At 35.9% G+C, this 27,534-nt stretch overlaps 1 protein-coding gene across 17 annotated transcripts in view; it reads left to right on the forward strand.

Moving 5' to 3' along the window:
• The window catches only part of HACE1 (HECT domain and ankyrin repeat containing E3 ubiquitin protein ligase 1), a 118,577-nt gene extending 91,405 nt beyond the window's left edge, over positions 1–27,172 (forward strand). For 6 of the 17 annotated variants that reach the window (XM_086317551.1, XM_086317568.1, XM_086317555.1 and 3 more), the window contains 5 exons: positions 7,814–7,945; positions 13,979–14,077; positions 14,357–14,427; positions 25,438–25,551; positions 26,356–27,097. In XM_086317551.1, the coding sequence (XP_086173677.1) occupies positions 7,814–7,945; positions 13,979–14,077; positions 14,357–14,427; positions 25,438–25,551; positions 26,356–26,458 (519 nt within the window). In that variant the 3' untranslated portion in view covers positions 26,459–27,097. Of the gene's footprint in view, positions 1–7,813; positions 7,946–13,978; positions 14,078–14,356; positions 14,428–25,437; positions 25,552–26,355 lie in introns of all 17 variants that reach the window. The other 11 variants (XM_086317552.1, XM_086317559.1, XM_086317557.1 and 8 more) reach the window with 5 other exon arrangements.
• The last annotated feature ends 362 nt before the right edge of the window (positions 27,173–27,534 follow it).

A 27,534-nucleotide genomic window follows, 5' to 3' on the forward strand; every position in this document is an offset into this window, starting at 1 on the left:
TTTTAAAGAAAAACAGCACCAATCTCAGCTTGGATTGTGAAGAATGAGTTGAAATGGGGCAGTGTTGGAGTCGGGGCAGCTGATAGGTGATGGTGGAATTGGTGTTGGGGAGCATGCATAAGGGATTTTATAAGACAGTGGGAGCAAGGATAGAGAAAATGAGATAGCTTTTTAGGATGTAGAATTTATGGAACATGGTATCCATACTAGCTGTTTGGGAAGGTGAAAAAGAAGAACTGGAGGATGAGCTGCTTAGGTGGATGGGCTCCAGAATGACAAGTGGTATCATCATCCTCCTAGCCATTAACTTCATCATAGCATTTGTATTTTCTAGTGATAGTAATAACCACTGCCTATTGAATACTTTGTGTATATTTTATGTATTTGAGTTGTGTTCTTTGTGCATTTCTCATTTACTGTAACAACCTTTTGAGGTAATTATTTCTATTCCTTCAGTGTGGAAACAGCTTTAATAATAAAAGCATGTGATATTTATTATGTGCTTATAATGTGCTAGGCACTGGTAAAGGTGTTTTATTTGTATTAACTTAAACAGTCATATGAGGTCTAGATACCCATTTCTGCAGGTGAGGAAACAAGCATGGTGAGGTTAAATTGCTTTCCTCCAAATCGCAGGGTAATAAATGGTGGATGTGAATCCAGACAGTCTATAAATTTCAAGCCTGAGCTTGTAACTATGACACTGTATTTCTTTAGAAATTAAATAACTGTCTAAGGGCTTAAAATTGGTAACTGGTAGACCCTCAGTTTAAATCGAGTTCTGTATGGTTGTGTAACTGCTGGGTCTTTTATCTACTAAGGCAGTGAATATGAACAAGGTAACAAATACAAATTTAGTCTGCTTTCCAAATTTATGGTTAGCAAAGGGTAAGGGTGGGAAGGGAGGGAGGGATAAATTAGGAGTCTGGGATTAGCAGTTACATACTACTATATATAAAAGATAAACAACAAGGACCTACCATGGAGCACAGGGAACTATACTCAATATACTGTAGTAACCTATGATGGAAAATAATACGAAAAAGAATACACACACACACACACACATATGTAACTGAATCATTTTGCTGCACATTTTGTACTTCAATTTGAAAAACTTGGTATAGTTTCCTCCATTTCATTTTTATTTGGTTGTTCTCAGTGTGTATGTGAACTATGCTGTGCTCAGTCGCATCTGACTCTTTGTGACCCCATGGACTGTAGTCCGCCAGGCTCCTCTGTCCATGGGGATTCTCCAGGCAGAGATAGCAGAGTGGGTTGCCATGCCCTCCTGCAGGGGATCTTCCCAACCCAGGAATTGAACCCAGGTCTCCCACATTGCAGGCAGATTCTTTACTCTCTGAGTCATCGGAGAAGCCCAGTGTGTGTGTACTTATTGTATTTTATTGCCGGTTTCATTTGATTTATTTCACATACAGACACATTTGATGCCTGTACTAGGGAAAAATTGAAACCTCTCTATATAGATTATTGACTTAAAGTGGATTGCTTATGTGTGTTTTCAGAAAAGTATACTAGGAAAGATCTTTTAGTACTCTGAAAACTTTTAAAACAGTTTAGGTCTAAGGTTCTCAATGTTGAGTGTATTTTTCGATTTGGGTTTTAAATTATCTTTAGTATCTTTTTGTCAACAATGGAGAATATATTTTTCTTTGCATTTTAGTTCATATATTCTAAAAATTCACTTCAAAGATCACCAAATCCATGTAATTGTAATCTGAAGAATCACTGTTTTCAGTGACTGAATTTGTTCCAAGGAAACTGAAGTAATAGGATATTTATCATACTATCAATCTTTATATTTTAATTTGTGACCTTAAAAATAATATACTGGTAAAGGATAAATTATTGGAAAATGTTACATTGTTTAAATGTGCCTCTCTTTTCTTATACCTACTTATTCATGCAGAAGAAACCTGGTGTCCTTTGAGTTTTCCCTGAAGAAATTTTCAGTAAGAACTCTTACATATGATAGCAATAGTAATCAAGTGGATAAGCCCAGGAAAGAAGCTTTTATTGTTAAAGGATTTATATTCAAACAGTGAATTGCATTGTGCCAGTTATAATGCCATTTAAACTGTTCATTTAAAACTAAAAATAATTATTTCAAACAATTTTACGGGTGTGTCCAAGATTATCAGTTTACTTCGAGGGGGATAAGAACATCTTGCTTTCACTATTAAAAGTTAACTATTGGTTAAGTAAGTATATCTTTTAAGAAATAGTGAAAAAAATTTTAAAGAGGAAAAATAGCTTTAAAAAAAGGTGTCAGTTTTCAGCATTACCACTACTCCTCATAAAAGACATAATTTAGACTCAAAGCCTGAAAAGAAGTTAAAATTTTAAGGAAGATTTCAAGGGATGATATTGTTCATTCCATAGATTTAAAAGACTAGGAGATTTTAAAACAAAATGTTTCTGTAACTACCTATGTAATTTAACTAGAATATTATGTCTGAAAACTGAATCTCAATCTTACTGTTTTTATTTTTTCCCCTTTGCAGTTATTTTTTGCTTACCTATCTTATATGAGGCTCAGGGTTGAGCTTGAAAGAATTTGCTAAGGCTCTTTTTTATTGTTATGATAGCTTATGGTGAATGATGTAAGATTCGTGATCTCTGAAGATTTAACTTCGGGACCAAGGACCAGGCTTGATCATTCAAGAGCTTTTGTATAGCAGAGTTTTATTAAAGTATGAAAAGGGACAGAGAAAGCATCTGACATAAACATCAGAAGGGGGACGGAGAGTGCCCCACTCGCTTGTCTTAGAAAAGGGAGTTACATACTTTTAAAATTGCTTATTACAATAAATCAAATGTCTCAAGGTTGTAAAGATCTTACTAGAACCACTCCCATAATTTACATTTTAAGATAACAGGATTAGCCAGAAGGTTTTCAGGAAGGAGAAACTGTCCTCAAGGAGGATACATTGTTGTTATATAATCCTTAGCACAGAGTTTAAGCTGAGTTGTTTGTTGTCTCATCATCAGTTCCAGGCTTAAAGAAAAAAACATTTTATGTGACTAAGACTAAGAATGTAGAGAAAAGATGTTTGTCCTTTCTTTCTCCTTGAGAATGCCAGACCCCATCTCCACTTCAAGAGCCCCAGACCCCTTTCTCCTCTTCGAGGACCTCGGACTTCTTATCAACCTGCCTAGGAATTGACTCAGTTGCCTGTGCTGAGACTTTCTAAGTTGAAAACTTTCTATAATCACAACTATTTCACCAGAGCAGGTACTCACTCAGATTCTTTAGTATAGTTAATTCTCCAGTTTAATTCTGTGATATCTGGTATTATTTTATGCCCTCAAAGGATTAACAAAACTCAGGTAGGAGCAAATATGACTAAAATATCCCTCACCCCTGAGTTATGTCATCTCTTTAAATACCTTAGAATTAAGTGAGATTTTAAGTTTTACTTATATTTCATGTTTATTTGAGCAACTCTTTATGCCAGTGTTTTGTGGACTGATGGTCATCTACATGTTGACTGTTTCCTTAGAGCATTTAAGATATTTGATGTAGTTACTCAGGAGCATGAAATGTCGGGGTGAGTCACTTGGCCTTTGTAGGTGGTGGGACTGTAGCCAGTGTAGTATTTCTGTACAGTATGAATAGTAAAAATATTAGTGTATAATGATAGTTGATGTTCATACTAATAATTGTATTATCAAGAACATATTAATATGTGTTACTGTCTTTGAGGATGTGTTCTGTAAGGAAGCAGGGAAACATTTTAGAGACAGTTGGATTAGATTTTTTTCTATTAAACACATTTATCTTTCAGCTGTCTGAAAACTTACTTTACTAAACAACTCAGAAGAATTTGTGCTGGCTAGGATTTTATTATTTTACTGAGAAATAACTTAGACCAAGATTTCTCCATATTTAAATTAATATGGAGACTGGGATTTGAAGGAACTGATTTTTCACAAATTGATATCCAATAACTATGGACCAGAGCTACAAAAATAAGTGTGGGAAATAGTATATTTGTGAAAATTAATTTTTTAAAACAGAATGTATGTGGAAATAATAGGAATTAATTGATAGAAAAGTGTGTACTATTCAGATAAATATGGGATGCAGTGGCAAATTAAAATAGATAAAACTATACTTGAGCAGTTCATGCTTCATAATTTGAGGTGTTGATTAATGACTCAAGTGAATAGTACCTTAAGATAATAAAAGCAAAATCTCTTGAGAGAAATATATAATTAATGAATGGAGCAGAAAAAATTTTAGTATTTTCATGAAGCAGTTTAGTTAGAGCAGACATCAATTAAAAGATAATCATGTGTTAGTGCAAAAATCATTGGTAGCTGTTATGTGTATATTTTATTTCTTAGATTGGATCCTGAAGATTCAGTTTGTGTTTCTGTTTGATTGGCACACGTTTCTATGTCCCCCTCTCTCTAAATAACTGGATGTAACTTGTAGAATCTGATTAATTCCTATTCAGTGGAGAAAAACCTTTGGGTGGTTGGGAGTGGGATTTGGAGTGAGAGTAGATTGAATAGCATGGTGATAGATGGTAATAGATGGTAGCTTTCCCCATGCCAGATTGCAGAAAGAGCCATGCAGGGTTGGGGAAAGCTGTGAGCAATCCACTGTGACATTTCTGTAGCTCTGAGATGTATGGAGAATTCATAGCTGGAGTCATGTACAACGTGTTGGCTCAGTGCCTGTGGGTATTTTTTAGGGGTTGAGGGGAACAGTGTCAGATTAATAACCCCCCAAAAAAAGATTAAAAGAAGGAACCTAAAATAGGCTTTCTCTCTCTGCGCTTAGAGCATTCATTCCTGGGAGGTGAGAACTATATACATATTGCTTTTAATTCTTGAAGTTTCACTTAGATGGGTAATTTAAAATGTAAGAATAATAATGGGAATTGGCAACTCACTCCAGTATTCTTGCCTGGAGAATCCCGTGGACAGAGGAGCCTGGTGGGCTACAGTCCATGGAGTCACAAAGAGTCGGACATGACTGAGCGACTAACACACACACACACACACACACACACGAATAATAACAATGATGGGGTTTATATACAGAAAGATATGGTCGTTCACTTTGATTTGAGCCAAAATACATTTTTTTACTGCTGGTTAAATTTTAAGTGGCACTGTTCTTGATGATGTATATTTTAAATGTGTCAAGATAGCTTACCATAACTCAGAATGTTGTTGTTTAACGAAGAATAGGCTACACTTAATTGAGTCATTTGATCAAGTTCAAAATATGTTTTAAATGAATTTATTGAATGTATATTCATCACGTTATTTGTTGAACAGAAAGCAGCAGCCACATTTTTAAGAGGATCAGTTCAGTTCAGTTGCTAAGTCCTGTCTGACTGTTTGCTACCCCCTGGACTGCAGCACGCCAGGCCTCCCTTGTCCATCACCAACTCCTGGAGTTTATTCACACTCATGTCCATTGAGTCGGTGATTCCATCCAACCATCTCATCCTCTGTCATCCCCTTCTCCTCCTGCCTTCAGTCTTTCCCAGCATCAGATCTTTTCAAATGAGTCAGCTCTTCACATCAGGTGGCCAAAGTATTGGAGTTTCAGCTTCCACATCAGTCCTTCCAATGCATATCCAGGAGTGATTTCCTTTAGGATGGACTGGTTGGATCTCCTTGCAGTCCAAGGAACTCTCAAGTTCAAAAGCATCAATTCTTTGGCACTTAGCTTTCTTTAAGGTCCAACTCTCACATCCATACATGACTACTGAAAAAACCATAGCCTTGACTAGATGGACCTCTGTTGGCAAAGTAATGTCTCTGATTTTTAATATACTGTCTAAGTTCATCATAATTTTCCTTCCAAGGAGTAAGCATCTTTTAATTTCATGGCTGCAGTCATCATCTGCAGTGATTTTGGAGCCCCCAGAAATAAAGTCAACCACTATTTCCACTGCTCCCCCATCTCTTTGCCATGAAGTGATGGGACCGGATGCCATGATCTTAGTTTTCTGAATGTTGAGCTTTAAGCCAACTTTTTCACTCTCCTCTTTCACTGTCATCAAGAGGCTCTTTAGTTCTTTTCTGCTTTCTGCCATAAGGGTGGTGTCATCTGCAAAGCTAACGTTATTGATATTTCTCCCGTCAGTCTTGATTCCAGCTTGTGCTTTATCCAGCCCAGTGTTTCTCATGATGTACTCTGCATAGAAGGTAAATAAGCAGGGTGACAATATACAGCCTTGACGTATTCCTTTTCCTATTTGGAACCAGTCTGTTGTTCCATGTCCAGTTCTAACTGTTGCTTCCTGACCTGCATATGGGTTTCTCAAGAGGCAGGTCAGGTGGTCTGGTATTCCCGTCTCTTTCAGAATTTTCCACAGCTTGTTGTGATCCACAGAGTCAAAGGCTTTGGTATAGTCAATAAAGCAGAAATAGATGTTTTCTGGAACTCTCTTTTTTTTTTCAATGATCCAGCAGATGTTGGCAATTTGATCTCTGGTTCCTCTGCCTTTTCTAAAACCAGCTTGAACATTTGGAAGTTCACGGTTCACGTATTGCTGAAGCCTGGCTTGGAGAATTTTGAGCATTACTTTGCTAATGTGTGAGATGAGTGTAATTGTGTGGTAGTTTGAGCATTCTTTGGCATTGCCTTTCTTTGAGATTGGAATGTAAACTGAGCTTTTCCAGTCCTGTGGCCACTGCTGAGTTTTCCAAATTTGCTGGCATATTGAGTGCAGCACTTCCACAGCATCATCTTTTAGGATTTGAAATCGCTCAAATGGAATTCCATCACCTCTACTAGCTTTGTTTGTAGTGATGCTTCCTAAGGCCCACTTGACTTCACATTCCAGAATGTCTGGCTCTTGGTGAGTGATCATACCATCGTGATTATCTGGGTCGTGAAGATCTTTTTTATACAGTTCTTCTTTGTATTCTTGCCACCTCTTCTTAATATCTTCTGCTTCTATTAGGTCCATACCATTTCTGTCTTTTATTGTGTCCATCTTTACATGAAATGTTCCCTTGGTATCCCTTTTCTTGAAGAGATCTCTAGTCTTCCATTCTATTGTTTTCCTCTATTTCTTTACACTGATCACTGAGGAAGAGCTGAGGATATATACTGGTAAACAAACAGAACCTCTGCTTGCAGAGAGATTACAGTCTAATGAGACATTTAAGAGAAAAAAAAAAGCAGTAAGTATACAGACGGTGAGACCTGAACAAGCTGTGTCTGGGGGATAGAGTGAGGGAACAAAGGGGAAAGTGGGAGAAAATGAGATGAGAGGATAAGGCAGAGGTTGGGTCGTTCGGGGCCTTATGGACTATGGAAGGAATTTGGACTTCACTCCAAGTGTCATGGGAAGTCATTGTAGGGTTTTTGAAAGGAGGGTTATGTGATCTGAATTATATATAAAATATATATATATACACACACAGTTTAAAAAGTTGCTCTAATGTGGAGAAGAAGAAATACAGAGGCAAACATGGCAGCAGTGACACCAGATAGTCTAATATCCAGATGAGAGATGGTGATGGTTTGAACCAAGGTGCCACTGGTGGAGGTGATGCCACAAGATCTGACTGAGAATATTTTTGAAGATAGAGCTGATAGCACTCGCTGATAGAAGGTATGAGAGAAACCTGGATGATTGACTCCTAGGATTTTGGCCTAAACAGCTTAGTGAATGATAGATTACTCTTTTGCTGAGATGTGTGAACATTGGTGCCAAATTAATTCTAAACCTTTATTTCTAAAATGAGAAATGGTCAGCAGTATCTTAAGTATGTGAATTAAAAAAAATAATCACAGAAGCGTTTTTTTTAATAGGCGGAGTACGTCCAGCTTGTCACTGAACTGCGAATGACAAGAGCCATTCAGCCTCAGATCAATGCTTTTTTACAGGGCTTTCATATGTTCATTCCACCATCCCTCATACAACTTTTTGATGAATACGAATTGGTAAGGAAAAGCATCAGTTCTTTTGCTGTTACAACACAACACAAAACTCCATTTGATGTAATTTAGAAATAATTTTAGTATACAATAATGAATGGAATAATGTAGAAAATATGGTAAACCATTTAAATGTTCATGTTTAGGGAGTTGCAAGATTTGTGATTGTGCTTCTCTAAAGGTTAATAACTAGGTTAGCAGTTCTTAATGAGAAGTAGAGTATAGGTGGTGATTAACAAAAATGGAATGTATTTCTAAAGTGTTCCACATGGGAGATGATGAAGGCCAATCTTCCCAAAGGCATTATTTACATTATTTCTGAATTTTTTTATTTGGTAAAGGAAACTTCTTGTACTTCCAGAAGGAAAAATTGATAGAAGAATTTTCTTGTTATATTTATGTCATCTTCTCTAGCTTATTTCATCATATATTTGTTACTAATTTTCCATCTTAAGCCTGTATGGAGTCCACTGTCTTTGCTTGCCTCTAGTTTCATGAATGTTTGTTTTGCTTCTTTAATTTGCCTGCTTTTTACTGTGATCTAATAGTTTCTGTTTTTATATGATTTATGTTTGCATTTTCCCCCATTTCTTTTCCTCTCTTTTATTTTTGGTATTAAATTATTTTCAAACTCTTGAGTTGTCTAATGTCGTAATGAAACCATACAGTGTTTTAAATAGAGTATAGCTGTTTTCTTAGTTTAAGATGTATAATTTGGAATAATAAATTTTTGGTCAATGGAAAAGAATTCATTGGTTTTTTTTCTGTCTCATGAGTTAGTTTCACCCTGGGCCTTACATTTTAATACATAAATAAATACATTGGTGTATTTTACATATAGCAGTATTTTCAATTTATCACTCACAGTATATCATAATATAGTAGTGGAGAAAATTTAATAAGTAATGTGGAAGGCCATGGTGACTTAGTTTCACTAAATGTCAGCTTTGAGTTTTTTGTCCCTGTTTTTAGATTTAAGATGAATGGTTTTCTTTAGCATAGGAGCATATAGTTTTTGTATACCCATAAGAGTTACTATTTTTAGCATTCAAAAATGGAGGTGTACTTATGAGTTATTAAACGGAAAATTATATTCTTTTTCTGGACCAGTGTATAAAAAACAAATAGCAACAATACAGATAATTGACAAAACTTTTGCCTCATAATTTGTTGACGCTGATAAGTTTTATGAAACTTCTTATTGAGTTACAGTATACATGAGAAAAGTATAACCTAATCCTAACATGCATCATAAATGTATAGCTTGATGAATTTTCACACTGTGTACACCCATGAAACAATGTTTAGAACATCTGATCAGATTAGAAATCCTAATACCCTAGATCCTTGTCATGTTCCCTCCCAGTCACTTTCCTCTCCTGATTGTAATGATATAGGTTAGGTTACCTGTTTTTGAACTTAATATATATGGAATAGTCACCTAGAATATGTCTGACTTCTTTAGCACTTCTTTGGTTTGTGAGAATCATTTGTATTGTTGCATGCAGTTGTAATGTGTTCATTTGCATTGCTCTATAGTACTTCATTGTGTCAGTCTACTTTTTTTTTTTTTTTTTTTCTGTCCTTTCTACTCTTGGTGAACATTTGTTGGGTACTTTTCAGTTTCAGGCTGTTTAAACTGGTGCTGCTACAAACACTAGTACATGTCTTTAGGAGAACATACATATGCATTCTGTAGATTATATGTCTTGGAGTGGAATTGCTGGGATTTCGGCTATGCATTTATTCCATTAGAGTAGATACTAGCAAGTAGTTTTCCAAAGTAATGTGTCAGTTTACACTCCCACCAACAGGTATGAGAGTTCTGGGTATTCTGTATCCTAGCCAGCTTTTGTTATTTTTCTGTCTTTTTTATTTTTACTATTCTGATGTAGAGTATTGGTATTTCCTTATGATTTTAATTTTCATTTCCCTGATGATCAGTGAGATTGAATGTATTTTATATGTTTATTGGCCATTTGTATACTCTGTTTTAGAAGTGTTAATTGAAGTAATTTGTTTTTCTACTGCATTCTTTGTTTTTTTTTTTTAACACTGATTTGTAGAAGTCTTTGGGAGAAGGAAATGGCAACCCACTCCAGTATTCTTCCCTAGAGAATCCCATGGGTAGAGGAGCTTGGTGGGCTGCTGTCCATGGCGTCGCACAGAGTCGGTCACAACTGAAGTGACTTAGCATGCATGCATGCATTGGAGAAGGAAATGGCAACCCACTCTAGTATTCTTGCCTGGAGAATCCCAGGGAGGGAGGAGCCTGCTGGGCTGCCGTCTACAGGGTCGCACAGAGTCGGACACGACTGAAGGGACTTGGAAGCAGCAGCAGTAGTAGTCTTTATGTAATACCTTACAGGAGTCTTTGTTAGATATATGTATTGTGAATATCTTCTTTTCTGGTGTCTTACAGTTTTTAGATTTAACACAGTTCAGTTTATTACTTGTTCTATCTTTTTTTGTTTTAAATGAATGGAACTTTTGTGTCCTATTTAAGAAATTGTTTCTTATTCCAAGGTCATGAAAGTATTTTCCTTTGTTTCTTTCTGAATATTTAATTCCTTTGTCTTTCACTTTTGAGTCTGTTACTGATAAGTTTTTAATTGTGGTTCATATATTAGAAGGTAGATCAGGATTCCTAGTCTGTCTTAGACTCTGGCTATACTAAGTGAGCTGATTCAGATGGTGGGATTGTTTGGGAAGAGCACTGTTGTTGGCATGACACTGACTTATGCAGTAATGATTGTTATTATTAAACACTTAGTATTTGCCAGGTACTTCATGTGTATTAACGTTTAAAACCTTCACATCAGACCCCTTCACATCATGTGTTATTCTCATTTTATAGATGAGGAAAACTAGGCCAAAGAAGGTATGGGACATGCCCACATTCACAGAGTATGTGTTACAGCCAGACTGTGAACCATGTTCTCTGACCCATAGCCCAGCCTCTCCATCAGTATTGCCTCTCAGTGGTGTGAGTTATAAATGGGACTTGGATTTGGAACCTTTTTTGTGACTTGTGTGTCTTTCATAGGAAAGGGCTCTGCTACACTGGGATAGGAAACTTTTTTTAAAAAGTTGGCTCAAATATATAAGTTCATTTCATCTAAGTTCATGACATAAACATGTTCATCAGAGTTAAAGATACAGATTAGATTCTAGAGTTTTCATGAAAAGAAAGTATCTAGTAGCATCAGTGTCCTTGCAGTCTCAAGTCAAGAGATGATCATCAGGTTCAAAAATGGTGACAACATTGTTGTGAGTACCATATCTATAGTATTATTACAGTTGAAGGGTTCCTCAAATGTCTGAGGGACTGTCCTGCCATACTGTGCTGCTTATGAGTTTATCCATGGTGGTACCAGGGTATTAACACACTGAGCCATGTGAATGCTAGGTAAGCTAACAGCTGTGAACACTTGCATGACTCAGTTTCTGACTGTTTTGGGGATATATATTTTGTACCCAATTCCAAAAGATCAATTATTTTGTCATATTTTAAAAAATAATAAATTGTTGACTTGGACTAAAATATTTTGCTAAATGTATATGTATTGATATTTTTTATTGTATACTTCCAATTTCATCTTCTTTTAGTCAACTTAATAACTTTTCCCTCCAAGTGTTAAATGAGCTAATAAGGATATTTTGTTCCCATCACAAAATCATAACATATGATGTTCATGAAATACTTCAGATTCCTTGAGAGAATATAGTCTCATTTTTATTCACAATTATTAACAAAGAAAGAATACTCAATATTATTAAAAGCTTATCTTCAGCCTAGAAGGGAAGAGGATTAAACTCATGGATTGTGAGAAATATGTAACAATCATCCATATTCCTTTTTTGGCAGATCTGTATCTAGTGCCAGGGAACAGAATTTCCCTAGATGGTTCAAATAAAGAAACTTTAATGAAGGAGCTTACAGAGGCATGGGTAGGTTAAGAATAAACAAGATATGGTTGAGGCAGCCAGAGAATAGCAACAGGAGAAAGCCTTTATTATCCCTAAAATTGAAGACACGTGGAGGAATTATTGTGAGGAGCCCTGTGAGAGTCTGAATCACCAGGTGGTAGCTATAGTTGAGGAGGCATAGCTACTGAAAAGATGTACTGGAGGAGGGAAGGAACAGAATATACCCTTACCTTCAGACTCCTGCCTGTTTCCCAGTGATGGAACCCAATCTGAGGCCAACAGGCAAGAGAGCGAGTCTGCAGGGATCAGCCACTTGGGGCACAGAATGTGCAAAGGAAGATGGAAAATGTATTTGGGGGTGGTAAATGGAACCTACCAGAATGCCTTCATCAGTTAAAAGTATTTTATAATACTATGGTCAGTTGGTTCAGTTGCTCAGTTGTGTCCAACTCTTTGTGACCCCATGGACTGCAACACGCCAGGCTTCCTTGTCCATTACCAACTCCTGGAGCTTGCTCAAACTCATGTCCATCAAGTCGGTGATGCCATCCAACCATCTTGTCCTCTGTTGTCCCCTTCTCCTCCTGCCTTCAACCTTTCCCAGCATCAGGGTCTTTTTCTAATGGGTCAGTTCTTTGCATCAGGTGGCTAAAGTATCGACCATAGCCAAATACTTAGTAAGGAGGACTAAAAGACACCCTAGACAGGAATTATTAAATTATTTGGTCTTAAGACCCCTTACAAGAAAAGAGTTTATGTTGGTTATAGTAGTTGATACTGTATTTTAAATTTGAACAGAAATATGAAATATTTTATCAGCTCATATAAGAATAGCAATTAATTACATATTAACATAAATAAGATTTAAAAAATTAAATCTAAAGATAAAGAAATTAAATTAATAAATAAAATTATTTATTTTCCAGAATAAAACAAAAATAGTGGGAAAGTATTATTGTTCTATATCTTTCCAAATTTAATGTCTGGCTTCATAGAAGAAACTGGGTTCTCATATCTGTTTCTGCTTATAATCTGTTGTGATATGTTGTTTGACTGAAATATATAGAGAAAATTCAGCCTCAGTTGGAAAAGGGAGAACCTTGCAGACTCCTTGAATAGATCTCAAACACCCAATATTTCTCAGACACCACCTTATATTGACATTTGTTAATCTTTTTCAGAGCATACTCTTTACTATATATACCTTATATATTTTTGAGGAGTTGCTGTAGGAGAAGTGACTTTGAACCACATTGTATCTTCTCTGCAATAACAAAATCTGCTGTTCTGGCTTGTCAGTTTTGAGCATAGGCTAGTTATTGCCTTACTTTACTGAGTAAACACATCCAACTGTGAGATATGGTCTGATTCAGAGATGTGGACAAGCTTTTTTCATGTTCTGTTTTCACTTGAGGAATACTGTGGTAAAATACTTTTGCCATTCTTAATTTCATTCTTAGTTATTTGATTGATATTTTGTTTGTTTGATGATCTTCCTGAAAAAATGGATACCAGAAGTCATTAGTAGGAAAATTGCGTTTTTTTTCACCTTATGGGAATTTGACTTTAAAGGATTGGAATTATTTCAGAATAGAGTTCTTCTAAGGCTTAAATCTGTTTTGATTTTTAAAAATAACTTTTTATTATAACTTCTTTTTTCTAGTGATTAGAGTTTCTTGATCTTTTCTTTGCTTAATTCAGATTTATTTAGGTCTCTGTTGTTATTTCTATATTGAGAGTATAGTATCTTTATAAAATTTAACAAATTCATAAAATATATATAAACCAAAGAGAATAATGTTCATAAAATTGTTGCACATATAAACTTGTGGTGTATGTGTTTCTATATAAACATGAAGGATTATCACTTATGTTTTAATTAAATTGTATTAGTGTAGTGACATCTCCACATGTCACAGTATTTGTGATTATCAGTATCAAGGGTTCTCTACCATGTAGTACTTGTTATTGATAACATGCAGACACTGTCACAGAAATAAATCAGTTTTACATGGGATTAGTTTCTAATTAAGACAAATTTGCTATTTAAATGTAATCTCTTTTTTCCCCCAAAGAAGATTAATGAAATATTTTTCTTCTTTCCCAAAGGAGCTACTGCTTTCTGGCATGCCAGAAATTGATGTGAGTGATTGGATAAAAAATACAGAATACACAAGTGGCTATGAAAGAGAAGATCCAGTTATTCAGGTAAAATCTCTCTAGAGCTTAGAATGAACTTAAGTTTTGCCATTTAATCTTGTAAGCTTTTCAGCACTATTGAATGAAAACCTATATTAATTAACAAAGTAAAGTTTTTCCCTAAATTCTTCTCATGGGAATTCCATATGAAAGCTTTGTATGAAACCTTGTTTGATAAATGAGTTTCATAGAATAAAATATGCTTTATGAATATTGCACATTGCTCTGGTACTTAGAAGCCTACAATTGCTCTGAAATGTGAGTTTAGTTTTTTATTGTTGTTTTTAGTGGTTCTGGGAAGTTGTGGAAGATATTACTCCAGAGGAGAGAGTTCTTCTCTTGCAGTTTGTTACTGGCAGGTAAGAAGTGTTTTTATGATAATGTAGAAAGAATTTAATGTATTCCATTTCTAATTGATTAGAGATAAGCAACTCAAAGTGAATTATCACTCTGAATTGTCTGTTTCTCACCTCCTTTTCTATATTTTTAGACATTAAACAAAGGTTTATTTAGGCATTAATGTTAAAATATATAGTAGTACCCAAAATATGTTTATTTAAGGTATAAAAAATTGTTCCTGTCAGAACTGTCAACATATATATTATTTTGTAACTTGGTAGTCTTTTCAATCTGTAAGTCAATAATAGTAGCCAATAGTTGTTGCTGCAACAACACACACACACACACAAAATACATATAATACCCATACACAGCATTTTTTATTCAATTTTTGTCAGATTTTAATGTTTAAAGATTTGTGACCTAAAAACTAATTTGTGATACCATACATTGAAAAGTGTACATTTGGAAACAATTAAACATCATCAGTGTTAGAAAACTAAATGATTTAAATCTCTCTTAACTTATAGTTCTGAAAGATGTAAAAGAAAGGTGTGATTTTCATCCTTGATAACTTAGAATTTCATCTGTATCCTTCTATTTATCAAAATATAGTTCAGTTGTTTCATTATAAATTTGCATGGTTCTTCTAAGAAAATTGGAACATAGAAAACTAAAAGAAATAAGAAAAACCATCACTTGCCATCAATAACCATTATAAATAATTTGATATATTTATTTTTTACCACCTGTTTTAAAAACATAGTATGAATGTATATCTATATTACATATATGTAACTTAAAGTCCATTGTTTTATTTTTTTAATTTTATTTATTTGTCTGCACTGCATTTTGGTTTTGGCATGCAGGCTGTTTGATTTTTGTTGTAGCATGTGGGATCTAGTCCCCCAACCAGGAATCAAACCCAGGCCCCCTGATTGAGAGCACAGAGTCTTTGCTGTTGGACCACCAGTGAAGTTCCCACTGTTTTATTTTTAAAGTAGTTTGTAACCATTGTAGAAACTTTGGAAAATGGAGAATATAGATAAGAGAAAATGAAAATCCCATTAAGTAATTACACTGTTTATAGATAACACTATTAATATTTTGCTGTTTTTTTTAGTTTTTTAAGTATATAGTTAGAAAAATAGTTGGAGTTACAATGTATACCTAATTTTAAAGAATAAATAAAACATGAATTAGTCACAGATTATAGACTAAAAATATGAAACAAAATCTTGTCAGTTTTTTGTTTACTTGGCTTCTCACTGCCAAGAAATACCTAGAGATTTCAGTAATTTAATAAAAAGAGTTTAAAATTATTTTTTATATGTAGGAAGGTTAGACTAAAATTTTATAAAATCATCTCTCATCTCAGTCTCTGAATGTAATCTATTTTGGTTATTCTTCCAGAGTTTTTCTGACATATACAAATTTTTATTTTTTAAAAACATTGTTCCTCTTTTATAACTTTTGAATTTAACAATATATTGTTTAAAATGGATTCATTTATAGATCTAATTTTTTAAATGGCTATCTATTCTTAAATCTCTTGACCTCTCAGCCGTGAAGAGATACCTCACGTCCAAGGTAAGAGAAACCCAAGTAAGACGGTAGGTGCTAAGAGAGGGCATCAGATGGCAGACAGACTAAAATCACAATCACAGAAAACTACCCACTCTGATCACATGGACCACAGCCTTGTCCATCTCAATGTGAGACATGCCATGTGGGGCCACCCAAGACGGGCGGGTCATGGTGAAGAGGTCTGACAGAATGTGGTCCGCTGGAGAAGGGAATGGCAAACTACTTCAATATTCTTGCCTTGAGAACCCCATGAACAGTATGAAAAGGCAAAATGATAGGATACTGAAAGATGAACTCCCCAGGTTGGTAGGTGCCCAATATGCTACTGGAGATCAGTGGAGAAATAACTCCAGAAAGATTGAAGGGATGGAGCCAAAGCAAAAACAACACCCAGCTGTGGATGTGACTGGTGATAGAAGCAAGGTCCAATGCTGTAAAGAGCAATATTGCATAGGAACCTGGAATGTTAGGTCCATGAATCAAGGCAAATTGGAAATGGTCAAACAGGAGATGGAAAGAATGAATGTCGACATTCTAGGAATCAGCAAACTAAAATGGACTGGAATGGGTGAATTTAATTCAGATGGCCATTATATCTACTACTGTGGGCAGGAATCCCTAAGAAGAAATGGAGTAGCCATCGAGTCAACAAAGAGTCCGAAATGCAGTACTTGGATGCAATCTCCGAAATGATAGAATGATCTCTGTTCGTTTTCAAGGCAAACCATTCAGTATCATGGTAATCCAAGTCTATACTTTGATGAGTAACACTGAAGAAGCTGAAGTTGAACGGTTCTATGAAGACCTACAAGACCTTTTAGAACTAACATGGAAAAAAGATGTCCTTTTCATCATAGGGGACTGGAATGCAAAAGCAGGAAGTCAAGAAACACCTGGAGTAACAGGCAGTTTGTCCTTGGAGTACAGAATGAAGCAGGGCAAAGGCAAATAGAGTTTTGCCAAGAGAATGCACTGGTCATAGCAAACACCCTCTTCCAACAACACAAGAGAAGACTCTTCCAACAACACAAGAGAAGACATCACCAGATGGCCAACACCGAAATCAGATTGATTATATTCTTTGCAGCCAAAGATGGAGAAGCTCTATACAGTCAGCAAAAACAAGACCTGGAGCTGACTGTGGCTCTGATCATGAACTCCTTATTGCCAAATTCAGACTTAAAGAAAGTGGGGAAAACCACTGGACCATTCAGGTATGACCTAAATCAAATCCCTTATGATTATACAGTAGAAGTGAGAAATAGATTTAAGGGACTAGATCTGATAGACAGAGTGCCTGATGAACTATGGACGGAGGTTTGTGACATTGTACAGGAAACAGGGATCAAGACCATCCCCAAGAAAAAGAAATGCAAAAAAGCAAAATGGCTATCTGAGGAGGCCTTACAAATAGCTGTAATAAAAAGAGATATGAAAAGCAAAGGAGAAAAGGAAAGATATACCCATTTGAATGCAGAGTTCCAAAGAATAGCAAGGAGAGATAAGAAAGCCTTCCTCAGTGATCAGTGCAAAGAAATAGAGGAAAACAATAGATTGGGAAACACTAGAGATCTCTTCAAGAAAATTAGAGATACCAGGGGAACATTTCATGCAAAGATGGGCTTGATAAAGGATAGAAATGGTATGGACCTAACAGAAGCAGAAGATATTAAGAAGAGGTTGCAAGAATACACAGGTTCAGTTCAGTTGCTCAGTCGTGTCTGACTCTTTGTGACCCCATGAATCACAGCACGCCAGACCTCCCTGTCCATCACCAACTCCCAGAGTTCACTCAGACTCACGTCCATCGAGTCAGTGATGCCATCCAGCCATCTCATCCTCTGAGAACTATACAAAAAAGAGCTTCACGATGCAGATAATAATAATGGTGTGATCACTCATCTAGAGCCAGACATCCTGGAATGTGAAGTCAGGTGGGCCTTAGGAAGCACCACTACAAACAAAGCTAGTGGAGGTGATGGAATTCCAGTTGAGCTATTCCAAATCCTAAAAGATGATGCTGTGAAAGTGCTGCACTCAATATGCCAGCATATTTGGAAAACTCAGCAGTGGCCACAGGACTGGAAAAGGTCAGTTTTCATTCCAATCCCAAAGAAAGGCAATGACAAAGAATACTCAAACTACCACACAAGCAACCTAGACAGCATATTAAAAAGCAGAGATATTACTTTGCCAACACAGTTCCGTATAGTCAAGGCTATGGTTTTTCCAGTAGTCATGTATGGATGTGAGAGTTGGACTGTAAAGAAAGCTGAGCGCCGAAGAATTGATGCTTTTGAACTGTGGTGTTGGAGAAGACTCTTGAGAGTCCCTTGGACTGCAAGAAGATCCTACCAGTCCATCCTAAAGGACATCAATCCTGGATATTCATTGGAAGGACTGATGTTGTAGTGGAAAGTCCAATACTTTAGCCACCTGATGTAAAGGGCTAACTCATTTGAGAAGACCCTTGATGCTGGGAAATATTGAGGGCAGGAGGAGAAAGGGACAAGAGAGGATGAGATGGTTGGATGGAATCACCGACTCAATGGACATGAGTTTGGGTAAACTCCTGGAGCTGGTGATGGTCAGGGAGGCCTGGCTTGATGTGCTTCATGGGGTCACAAAGAGTTGGACAGGACTGAGTGACTAAACTCAACTGAATGGATATTGTCTTTTATTGCTAAATTTTCCTGTTTATGAATAATGCTGAACAAATAAGGAATTTGTATGCTTTTTATACTGGCAGATAAGTTTAATTATTATTTTTTTTAGTTCTTGCCTGGAGAATCCCAGGGACAGCGGATGGGCTGCCATCTGTGGGGTCGCACAGATTTGGACATGACTGAAGCGACTTAGCAGCAGCAGCAGCAGCAGTTTGATTATTTATAAATGTAGGATAAATAGGATAAGCATATAAGGAAAATTCTTAAAAGGGAAAATTTTGCATGCAAATTATATACATTTTTATAACTTTGAGACATTGCTCACTTAAACTTCAGAAAGATACCATTATTGACATCAGTAGGGAATGAGAGGCCCTGTTTCTTTCATTCTGTCAATGTAAGATATAATCATTTTTATTTCCATGGTTTCTTATGTGTTTACTTTGTGTTGGAATAGATTTCCTGTCTTTATTTTTGTACATTATTCTGCTGCTGCTGCTGCTAAGTCACATCAGTCGTGTCCGACTCTGTGCGACCCCATAGACGGCAGCCCACCAGGCTCCTCCGTCCATGGGATTTTCCAGGCAAGAGTACTGGAGTGGGGTGCCATTGCCTTCTCCGGTACATTATTTTACCATCATTTAAAAAATTTTGTTTTTTAATGTCCCTAGATATTACAGATAGGGACATTTATAACTCTGCAAATATTTTTCCCAGGTTATCATTTGCCTTTTAATGTTATTAAGTTAGACATGTAGATTTCCATATAGATTATAAATTTAATTTATAAAAATTCTATAATGAAGATTCTAAATTAGGTTTGCAAGTTGATTATTGCTTTCCTATAGTTTTGTTTTTTTTTAAAATATATTCTTCCCTACTCCCAAGATTTTGTATACTTATATGTTTTTCTACATTTTGGGGTAACATTTTTGTTTCTGTTTTTACATACCAGTTTTTAAGCCATCTGGACTTTATTTTGGTTTATGTTATAAGCCAGGGCTCTTTAATTTTTTCCTAAGTGGTTTATATTTAAACACAGTTTAATAAATTGCTATATTTTCCTTCATGATTTGGTGGGTATGAGCCTTTAAAATGCAGGAAATAATTATTCAAGTTCTTTAGTACTAAAATTGTTAGTTTGCTACTTTTATAGAATAAAAACTAGTTGGATTAGTGATACACAATATGTCTCCTGGTTCTATAGTCATAGTTAGCAATGCTGAAAAGAACTGCACGGTTTGCTATTTAACCGATAGAGAAGAATAGTGGCAAATCCATTTAAACTGAGGTGAAGGATTTGGGTAAAGAGTAGAAGCCAAGGAGGCTGAGGGGAAACTACATGGACCTAAGCTTTACCTTCAAGTTGAAAAGTCCACTTTTCAGCACTTGGTCAAAATGGAGTCCTTGCTTTGAATTTAAAGAGTAAATCTTAAGTTTTTTTTAAACCGTAACTTTCCTTTTACACTAGACCCAGTTATCAATAGGTATAGTGTTTACCCTTCTAGACCAAAACTATGTACTTTGCTTTTTTGCACTTCCTGGAAAATTCTGTTTATCCTTTATATTTAGATTGTAAAATGTCTTCCTCCATATCCATTATTAATCTAGAACAATCTTACTAAAGCGTTGTAGGAGACTAGAGTTGTGTTCTAGTTGTAGGAGCAAGAATCTGTATTATCATCAGTAACTTTAAAGTATTTTTATGGTGGTGACAGTATTTTGTTTATCTACAAGACAGTCTTAAATTTCTAACTTTTGTTTTATTATCTGTTAGTAATGAATCTCAGACTATATGACTACTTTGTATAAAATAGAAATATGTCATTTTTATTAACTGTAATTTTACATTGTATAATTCAGGTGTCATAATACTCAACCAAAGACAATTTCATTCATTTTTCTCATATATGCTTAAGCTTGATGAGCCATAATCTTAGCTTAAGATCCACTGGTTATTCAGGTAGGGGGCCCAGTCATTGTTTATAATTGAAAAGAGGAGTAAGATTTCAGGTATTGTTTGTGAATATCAGTTTACAGAATATTTTCAGTTTAGATATTAAAATTGGAGGCTCAACTAATTTTTCAAAATTTATTTATATGAATTGTGATATTGAAATTCTGTGATATAATTTGTGTAAGAATCTGTGTCAAGGCTCATTTTCTCACCTGTCCTGATGAAGTTGTATATTTGTATTTAAAATCTGCCTCTAATATCTTTCATCCCTTTTTATTTTTGGTCACCTTTGTTAATTTTGTAGGCAAAGGTTAATATGCGTAGATAAACTAATCTTGAATTTTATTTCACTTTATAGACATATATGTTCAGGTCTTTAGATATTCTCTTGCCCTAAGTAGGAATTCCTTATATGTTAGGGTTTTGTTAGGAAGATTCAGGCATCCTTTTAGCATTCACTTGAATTTCTAAGGTAAGTTTAGGCATTTCATCAATAAAGTTTTTAATAGTAACCAAACTACTTCCTAGGAGAAGGCAATGGCAACCCACTCCAGTGTTCTTGCCTGGAGAATCCCAGGGATGGCGGAGCCTGGTGGGCTGCCGTCTGTGGGATCGCACAGAGTCGGACACGACTGAAGCAACTTAACAACAACAAAACTACTTCCTAGCTAGAAAAGAAAACTGCTAGTTTTAGAGATCTATTTCTATTGGATTGTTTTTTTTCTCTGTGAATATGTGCATATCATCTGTGATATAAATATTAATAGAAAATCTTGGTGCTTTATTCGACAGTTTTTTTAGTGTGTGTGGTAAGACGTATATAACATTTAACATTTCAATCATTTTTAAATGTACAGTTCTGTGTACATTCACATTGTCATACAGCCATCACTTCCATTCATCTCCTGAGCTTTTTTATTTTCCTCAGTTGAAATTGTACCCATTAAACACTAACTTTCCATTTCCCATACCCCCAGTCTCTGGCAACCACCATTCTACTTTCTGTCTAAATGAGTTTGATTACTTTAGGTCCATTGCAGGTAGAATCATATGGTGCCTTTTTGTGACAGGCTTATTTCACTTAGCATAATGTCCTCAAGATTCATCCATAGTATAGCATATTTCAGAACTCCCTTCCTTTTTAAGGATGAATAGTATTCTGTTGTATGTGTTTACCACATTGTACTTATCCTTCCATCCGTGGATGGTTACTTATGTTGCATCCACAATTTGGCTATTGTGAGTAATGCTGTTATGAACATGGCATGTACAAATATCTCTGAGTCTCTACTTTCTGTTCTATTGGACATATACTATAACTCTATGATTAATTTTTTGAGAAACTGTCATAATGTTTTCCATACTTGGCTGCACCATTTTATATTACCTTCAGCAGTTGCATAAGGGTTTCAATTTCTGCATGACCTTTCCAAAACTGTATTTTTTCTGATGCCTTTTTAAAAAAAATAACTGTCATCTTAATATCTTTGAGGTAGTTATCTCAGTGTAGGTTATTTTTTTAACATTTAAAAAAAATTACGTATTTTGGCTGTGCTGGGTCTTTATTGCTGCACAGGCTTTTCTCTGGTTGCAGGGATCAGGAGTTACTTGCTAGTTGTGGTGTGCAGGCTTCTCATTGCCGTGGCCTCTCTTGTTGTGGAGCACGAGGTCTCAGGCGTGCAGGCTTCAGCAGTTGTGGTGCCTGTGCTCAGCAATTGTAGGTCACAGGCTCTAGAGGACAGACTCAGTAATTGTAGCACATAGTCTTAGTTTAAGCTCCTCAGCATGTGGGATCTTCCTGGACCAGGGATCGAACCAATTGGAAGGTGGACTCTTTACCATTGAACCACCAGGGAAGCCCTCAGCCCTCACTGTGGTTTTGATTTGCATTTCCCTAATGACTTCCCTAATGCACTTCCCTAATCAAGTGATTTTGATTGAACATCTTTTGAATGCTTATAAGCCATTTGTGTATTTTCTTTGGAAAAATGTCTGTTTGAACCCTGTCCCTATTTTTTAAATTAGATTTTTGTTGTTAAGTTGTAGGAACTCTATATATTGGGTTGGGCAAAAAGTTCATTTGGGTTTTCCCGTAAGATGTTGCAGAAGAAACTGAACGTACGTTTTGGCCAATGCGGTATTTTCTCAATATTGATTCCTTGTCATATTTATGATTTAAAAATATTTTCTCCTATGGCTCACATTTTCATTCAGTTCATGGTATCCTTTGGCACCCAAGTTTTAATCTTATGTCCAATTTATCTATTTTTCTTTTGTTGCCTGTGTTTTTGGTATCCTAGAAATCATTACCAAACCCAGTGTCATAAAGCTTTTCCCCTGGATTTTCTTCTAAGAATTTTATAGGTTTACCTCTTCATTTAGTTCTCTGATTCACTTTGAATTAACTGTATACGGTGTTAGGTAAAGGTCTAACTTCATTTTTTTGTAGTGAATATTCAGTTTTCTCAGCACAGTTTGTTGAAAGGACTGTCCTTTTTCTGTTGAATGTTCTTAACACTCCTGTCAAAAAATCATTTGGCTGTATATTTGAGGGTTTATTTTGAGGTTCTTCATTCTATTTCTATCTGTCTTTATGTTGGTACACACTGTTTTGGTTACTGTAGTTTTATAGTTTAAATTTCAAAATTAGAAACTGTGAGACTTCTGACTTTGTTCACCTTTCTGTAGTCTCACTATATTCAGTTCAGTTCAGTCACTCAGTCATGTCCGATTCTTTGTGACCCCATAGACTGCAGCACACCAGGCTTCCCTGTGCATCAACAACTCCAGGAGCTTACTGCAACCCATGTCCACAGAGTCGGTGATGCCATTCAACTATCTCATCCACTCTTGTCCCCTTCTCCTCCCTCTTTCCCAGCATCAGGATCTTTTCAAATGAGTCAGCTTTTCACATCAGGTGGCCAAAGTATTGGAGCTTCAGCTCCAGCATCAGTTCTTCCAGTGAATATTCAGGACTGATTTCCTTTAGGATGGACTGGTTGGATCTCCTTGCAGTCCAAGGGACTCTCAAGAGTCTTCTCCAACACCACAGTTCAAAAGCATCAATTCTTCTGTGCTCAGCTTTCTTTATAGTCCAACTCTCATATCCATACATGACTCCTGGAAAACCATAGCTTTGACTAGCCAGACCTTTGTTGGCCAAGTAATGTCTCTGCTTTTTAATATGCTGTCTAGGTTGGTCAAAACTTTCCTTCAAAGGAGTAAGCCTCTTTTAATTTCATGGCTGCGTGCACCATCTGCACTGATTTTGGAGCCCAAGAAAATAAAGTCTGACACTGTTTCCCCATCTGTTTCCCATGAAGTGATGGGACCAGATGCCATGATCTTAGTTTTCTGAATGTTGAGCTTTAAGCCAACTTTTTCACTCTCCACTTTCACTTTCATCAAGAGGCTCTTTAGTTCTTCTTCACTTTCTGCCATAAGAGTGGTGTCATCTGCATATCTGAGGTTATTGATATTTCTCCTGGCAATCTTGATTCCAGCTTGTGCTTCATCCAGCCCAGCATTTCTCATGATGTACTCTGCATATAAGTTAAATAAGCAGGGTGACGGTATACAGCCTTGAAATACTCCTTTCCTGATTTGGAACCAGTCTGTTGTTCCATGTCCAGTTCTAACTGTTGCTTCTTGACCTGCATACAGGTTTCTCAAGAGGCAGGTCAGGTGGTCTGGTATTCCCACCTCTTTCAGAATTTTCCACAGTTTGTTGTGATCCACACAGTCAAAGGCTTTGGCATAGTCAATAAAGCAGAAGTAGATGTTTTTCTGGAACTCTCTTGCTTTTTCAATGATCCAACGGATGTTGGCAATTTGATCTCTGGTTCCTCTGCCTTTTCTAAAACCAGCTTGAACATATGGAACTTCATAATTCACATATTGTTGAAGCCTGGCTTGGAGAATTTTGAGCATTACTTTGCTAATGTATGAGATAAGTGTAATTTTGTGGTAGGTTGAGCATTCTTTGGCATTGTCTTTCTTTGGGATTGGAATGAAAACTGAGCTTTTCCAGTCCTGTGGCCACTGCTGAGTTTTCCAAATTTGCTGGCATATTGAGTGCAGCACTTTCACAGCATCATCTTTTAGGATTTGAAACAGTTCAACTGGAATTCCATCCCCTCCACTAGTTTTGTCTGTAGTAATGCTTCCTAAGGCCCACTTGATTTCGCATTCCACGACATCCAAGTAAGTGATCACACCATCCTGGTTATCTGGGTCATGAAGATCTTTTTATGTGTAGTTCTCCTGTGTATTCTTGCCACCTCGTCTTAATATCTTCTGCTTCTGTTAGGTCCATACCATTTCTGTCCTTTATCGAGCCCATCTTTGCATGAAATGTTCCCTTGGTATCTCTAATTTTCTTGAAGAGATCTCTAGTGTTTCCCAATCTATTGTTTTCCTCTATTTCTTTGCACTGATCACTGAGGAAGGCTTTCTTATCTCTCCTTGCTATTCTTTGGAACTCTGTATTCAAATGCATTTTCATTATGTCAGGTAACATTTAAAAAAATGCATCCAATGTAAATCTCTGGAAAGATAAGTGTAAAGAATTTTCTAGTTTCCCACTGTGTAAAAGAATACAAAACAAAAACCTTTGAGCCTAGATATTTTTCACAGACAGGGAAATCATTTTGGGTTACACATAAAAGCCTCTGTTGCTTGAATTAATCAAGTAAACCATTTATTTATTCAGCAAATATTTAATGAATGTCTGCTAGATATATTCATTTTTATAATTCAAATTATATCTATTTCAAAGATTTTTCTTACATGGGTACAACTTACTAGATATGAACTCTTAGTTCCAGGGTCCCACATGGTGGATTTGCTAATATAATGGGTGGAAGTGGATTGCAAAACTTCACAATTGCTGCTGTGCCATATACTCCAAATCTTCTACCTACTTCAAGCACATGGTATGTTAAATTGGTTTATTTAAATGCACTGTGAATTTCTGATTAGTTTTAAATGATCAAAGGTCTGACTGCTTATTGCTTCATTGAGAGGAAAATCTCAGCAGTGATCTCTGTTCATTTTGTAATCACTGATAAATAAAGAACTATATAGTAATAGTTTCTTGCCTTCCGCTTTGTAGGTAGGAAAATGTTTGAGTAAACTACCTACTTATATTCTGTGTGTGCATGAGTGCTAAGTTGCTTCAGTTGTGTCTGACTCTTTGCGACCATTATGAACTGTAGCCTGCCAGGCTTCTTTGTCCATAGGATTTTCCAGGCAAGAATACTGGAGTCAGTTGGCTTGCTCTCCTCCAGGGGATCTTCCCAACCCAGGGACCAAACCCATGTCTCTTATGTCGCCTGCATTGGCAGGTGGGTTCTTTACCACTCGCGTGACCTGGGAAGCCCCACCTATACTCTAATTGAATACATATAGTTCAAATATCACTAAAGTTACACTGTCATAAGTATCACTGAGTTACACTATCATTTCAAACTTAATTGCCCTATTGCTTATTTATTTTAGACTGGAGGGAACTTATTTTGGTCTGGTAATTTGCATACTAAAGGAAACTGCAGTGCAGCAGGGTTTGGTGTTTTTTTTTTTTTTTTCCTTTTTAAATACTACTTCAGGGTTTTCCAATTTGAATGCAAATTTGAGAGGGTGGTTTTATGTTAATTTTGAGTAGTGTTTTCACTTCTAGACAAAACAATAAAATATTTCAGAGCTTTCCTATTTAATAGTGGTATATTTTTCTTTTAAAGCATCAACATGCTCAAGTTACCTGAATACCCAAGCAAAGAAATACTCAAGGACAGGCTTCTTGTGGCACTACATTGTGGCAGCTATGGTTACACAATGGCATAATGAAGTCTGGAAAATTCTTCTGACTGCTGATGAGCAATTCAGAGTGGCAGAAGTAATTTAGGAAACTGTCAACAGAAAAGCAGCCCAAATGCAGCCCATAGGCGGGGCTGATGTTTAAAATTCATAAAGGATCAGGTTTTCTTTTTTTCTCTCTCACTTTCCCTTTTATATTTTCTCAGTTTGTGATACAATTAGAAAATATAAAATCACAGTAGTCTTCATTTCAAAAATGGTAATTGAAAATAATAGAAACTGTCCTTTTTCACATTTCTTTAATCTTATCCAAGAGTGTGTTAAGGCAGCATCCTATTCTACATTCCACATCTCCTATGTAACTATGTTAAAAAGGTGTTGTCGCTTTATTTTTCTATATAATAAATTGTATTAGGATATCCGGCCTGGTATGTCCTATTGCATGTAAAGTGCTGTTTATATTTTGGAAAACTACTGTATAGAATGGGTTAATTTACATTGTATATAAAGCCACAAATATGTATTTTCCCATACTGAATCTATATTGCAATGATGTTTTTTAGCTTTTCAGTATTTTAATATGTAAAGTTTAGACTGATGTGATAATAAACAACTGATGATATGACATCTGATTTATATATTAAAGCTTTTTCTGTATTGTATGAATTACTGTCTCAAAGTTATTCTTATGTTTTGTTTTAATTATATTTAGATAAAATTAAAATATGATATTTTACCATGTTTCTTTTCATTACTGTGGTTTTATCTGTGAACTCTAATGTCACATTTGAAAACATAATCCAGTGTGCAGATTACAATTTAAGTATGTAATTTTTCCTTAAATTTGCTTTTTATGATTAAAATGTTGAATTCAAGTGATATATACCTAATATAGAGCATTGGATTTTTAAATTTTAGGGTGGGCTAATCAGTTTTCTTTTGAAAAGACACATTTGAATAGTTACAGCATACCTTTTAGGGGGGAAGCAGGCACACTCCGACATTCAAAAATATTAATGGAGGAATTTGTAATGTTTGGGGGCAGGAGGAGAAGGGGATGACAGAGGATGAGATGGCTGGATGGCATCACTGACTCGATGGAC

Source organism: Bos grunniens, chromosome 9 (genome assembly GCF_055505025.1).
Source record: "Bos grunniens cultivar Pamir isolate PY7600 chromosome 9, Bosgru_T2T1.0, whole genome shotgun sequence".
Lineage (NCBI taxonomy): Eukaryota > Metazoa > Chordata > Mammalia > Artiodactyla > Bovidae > Bos > Bos grunniens.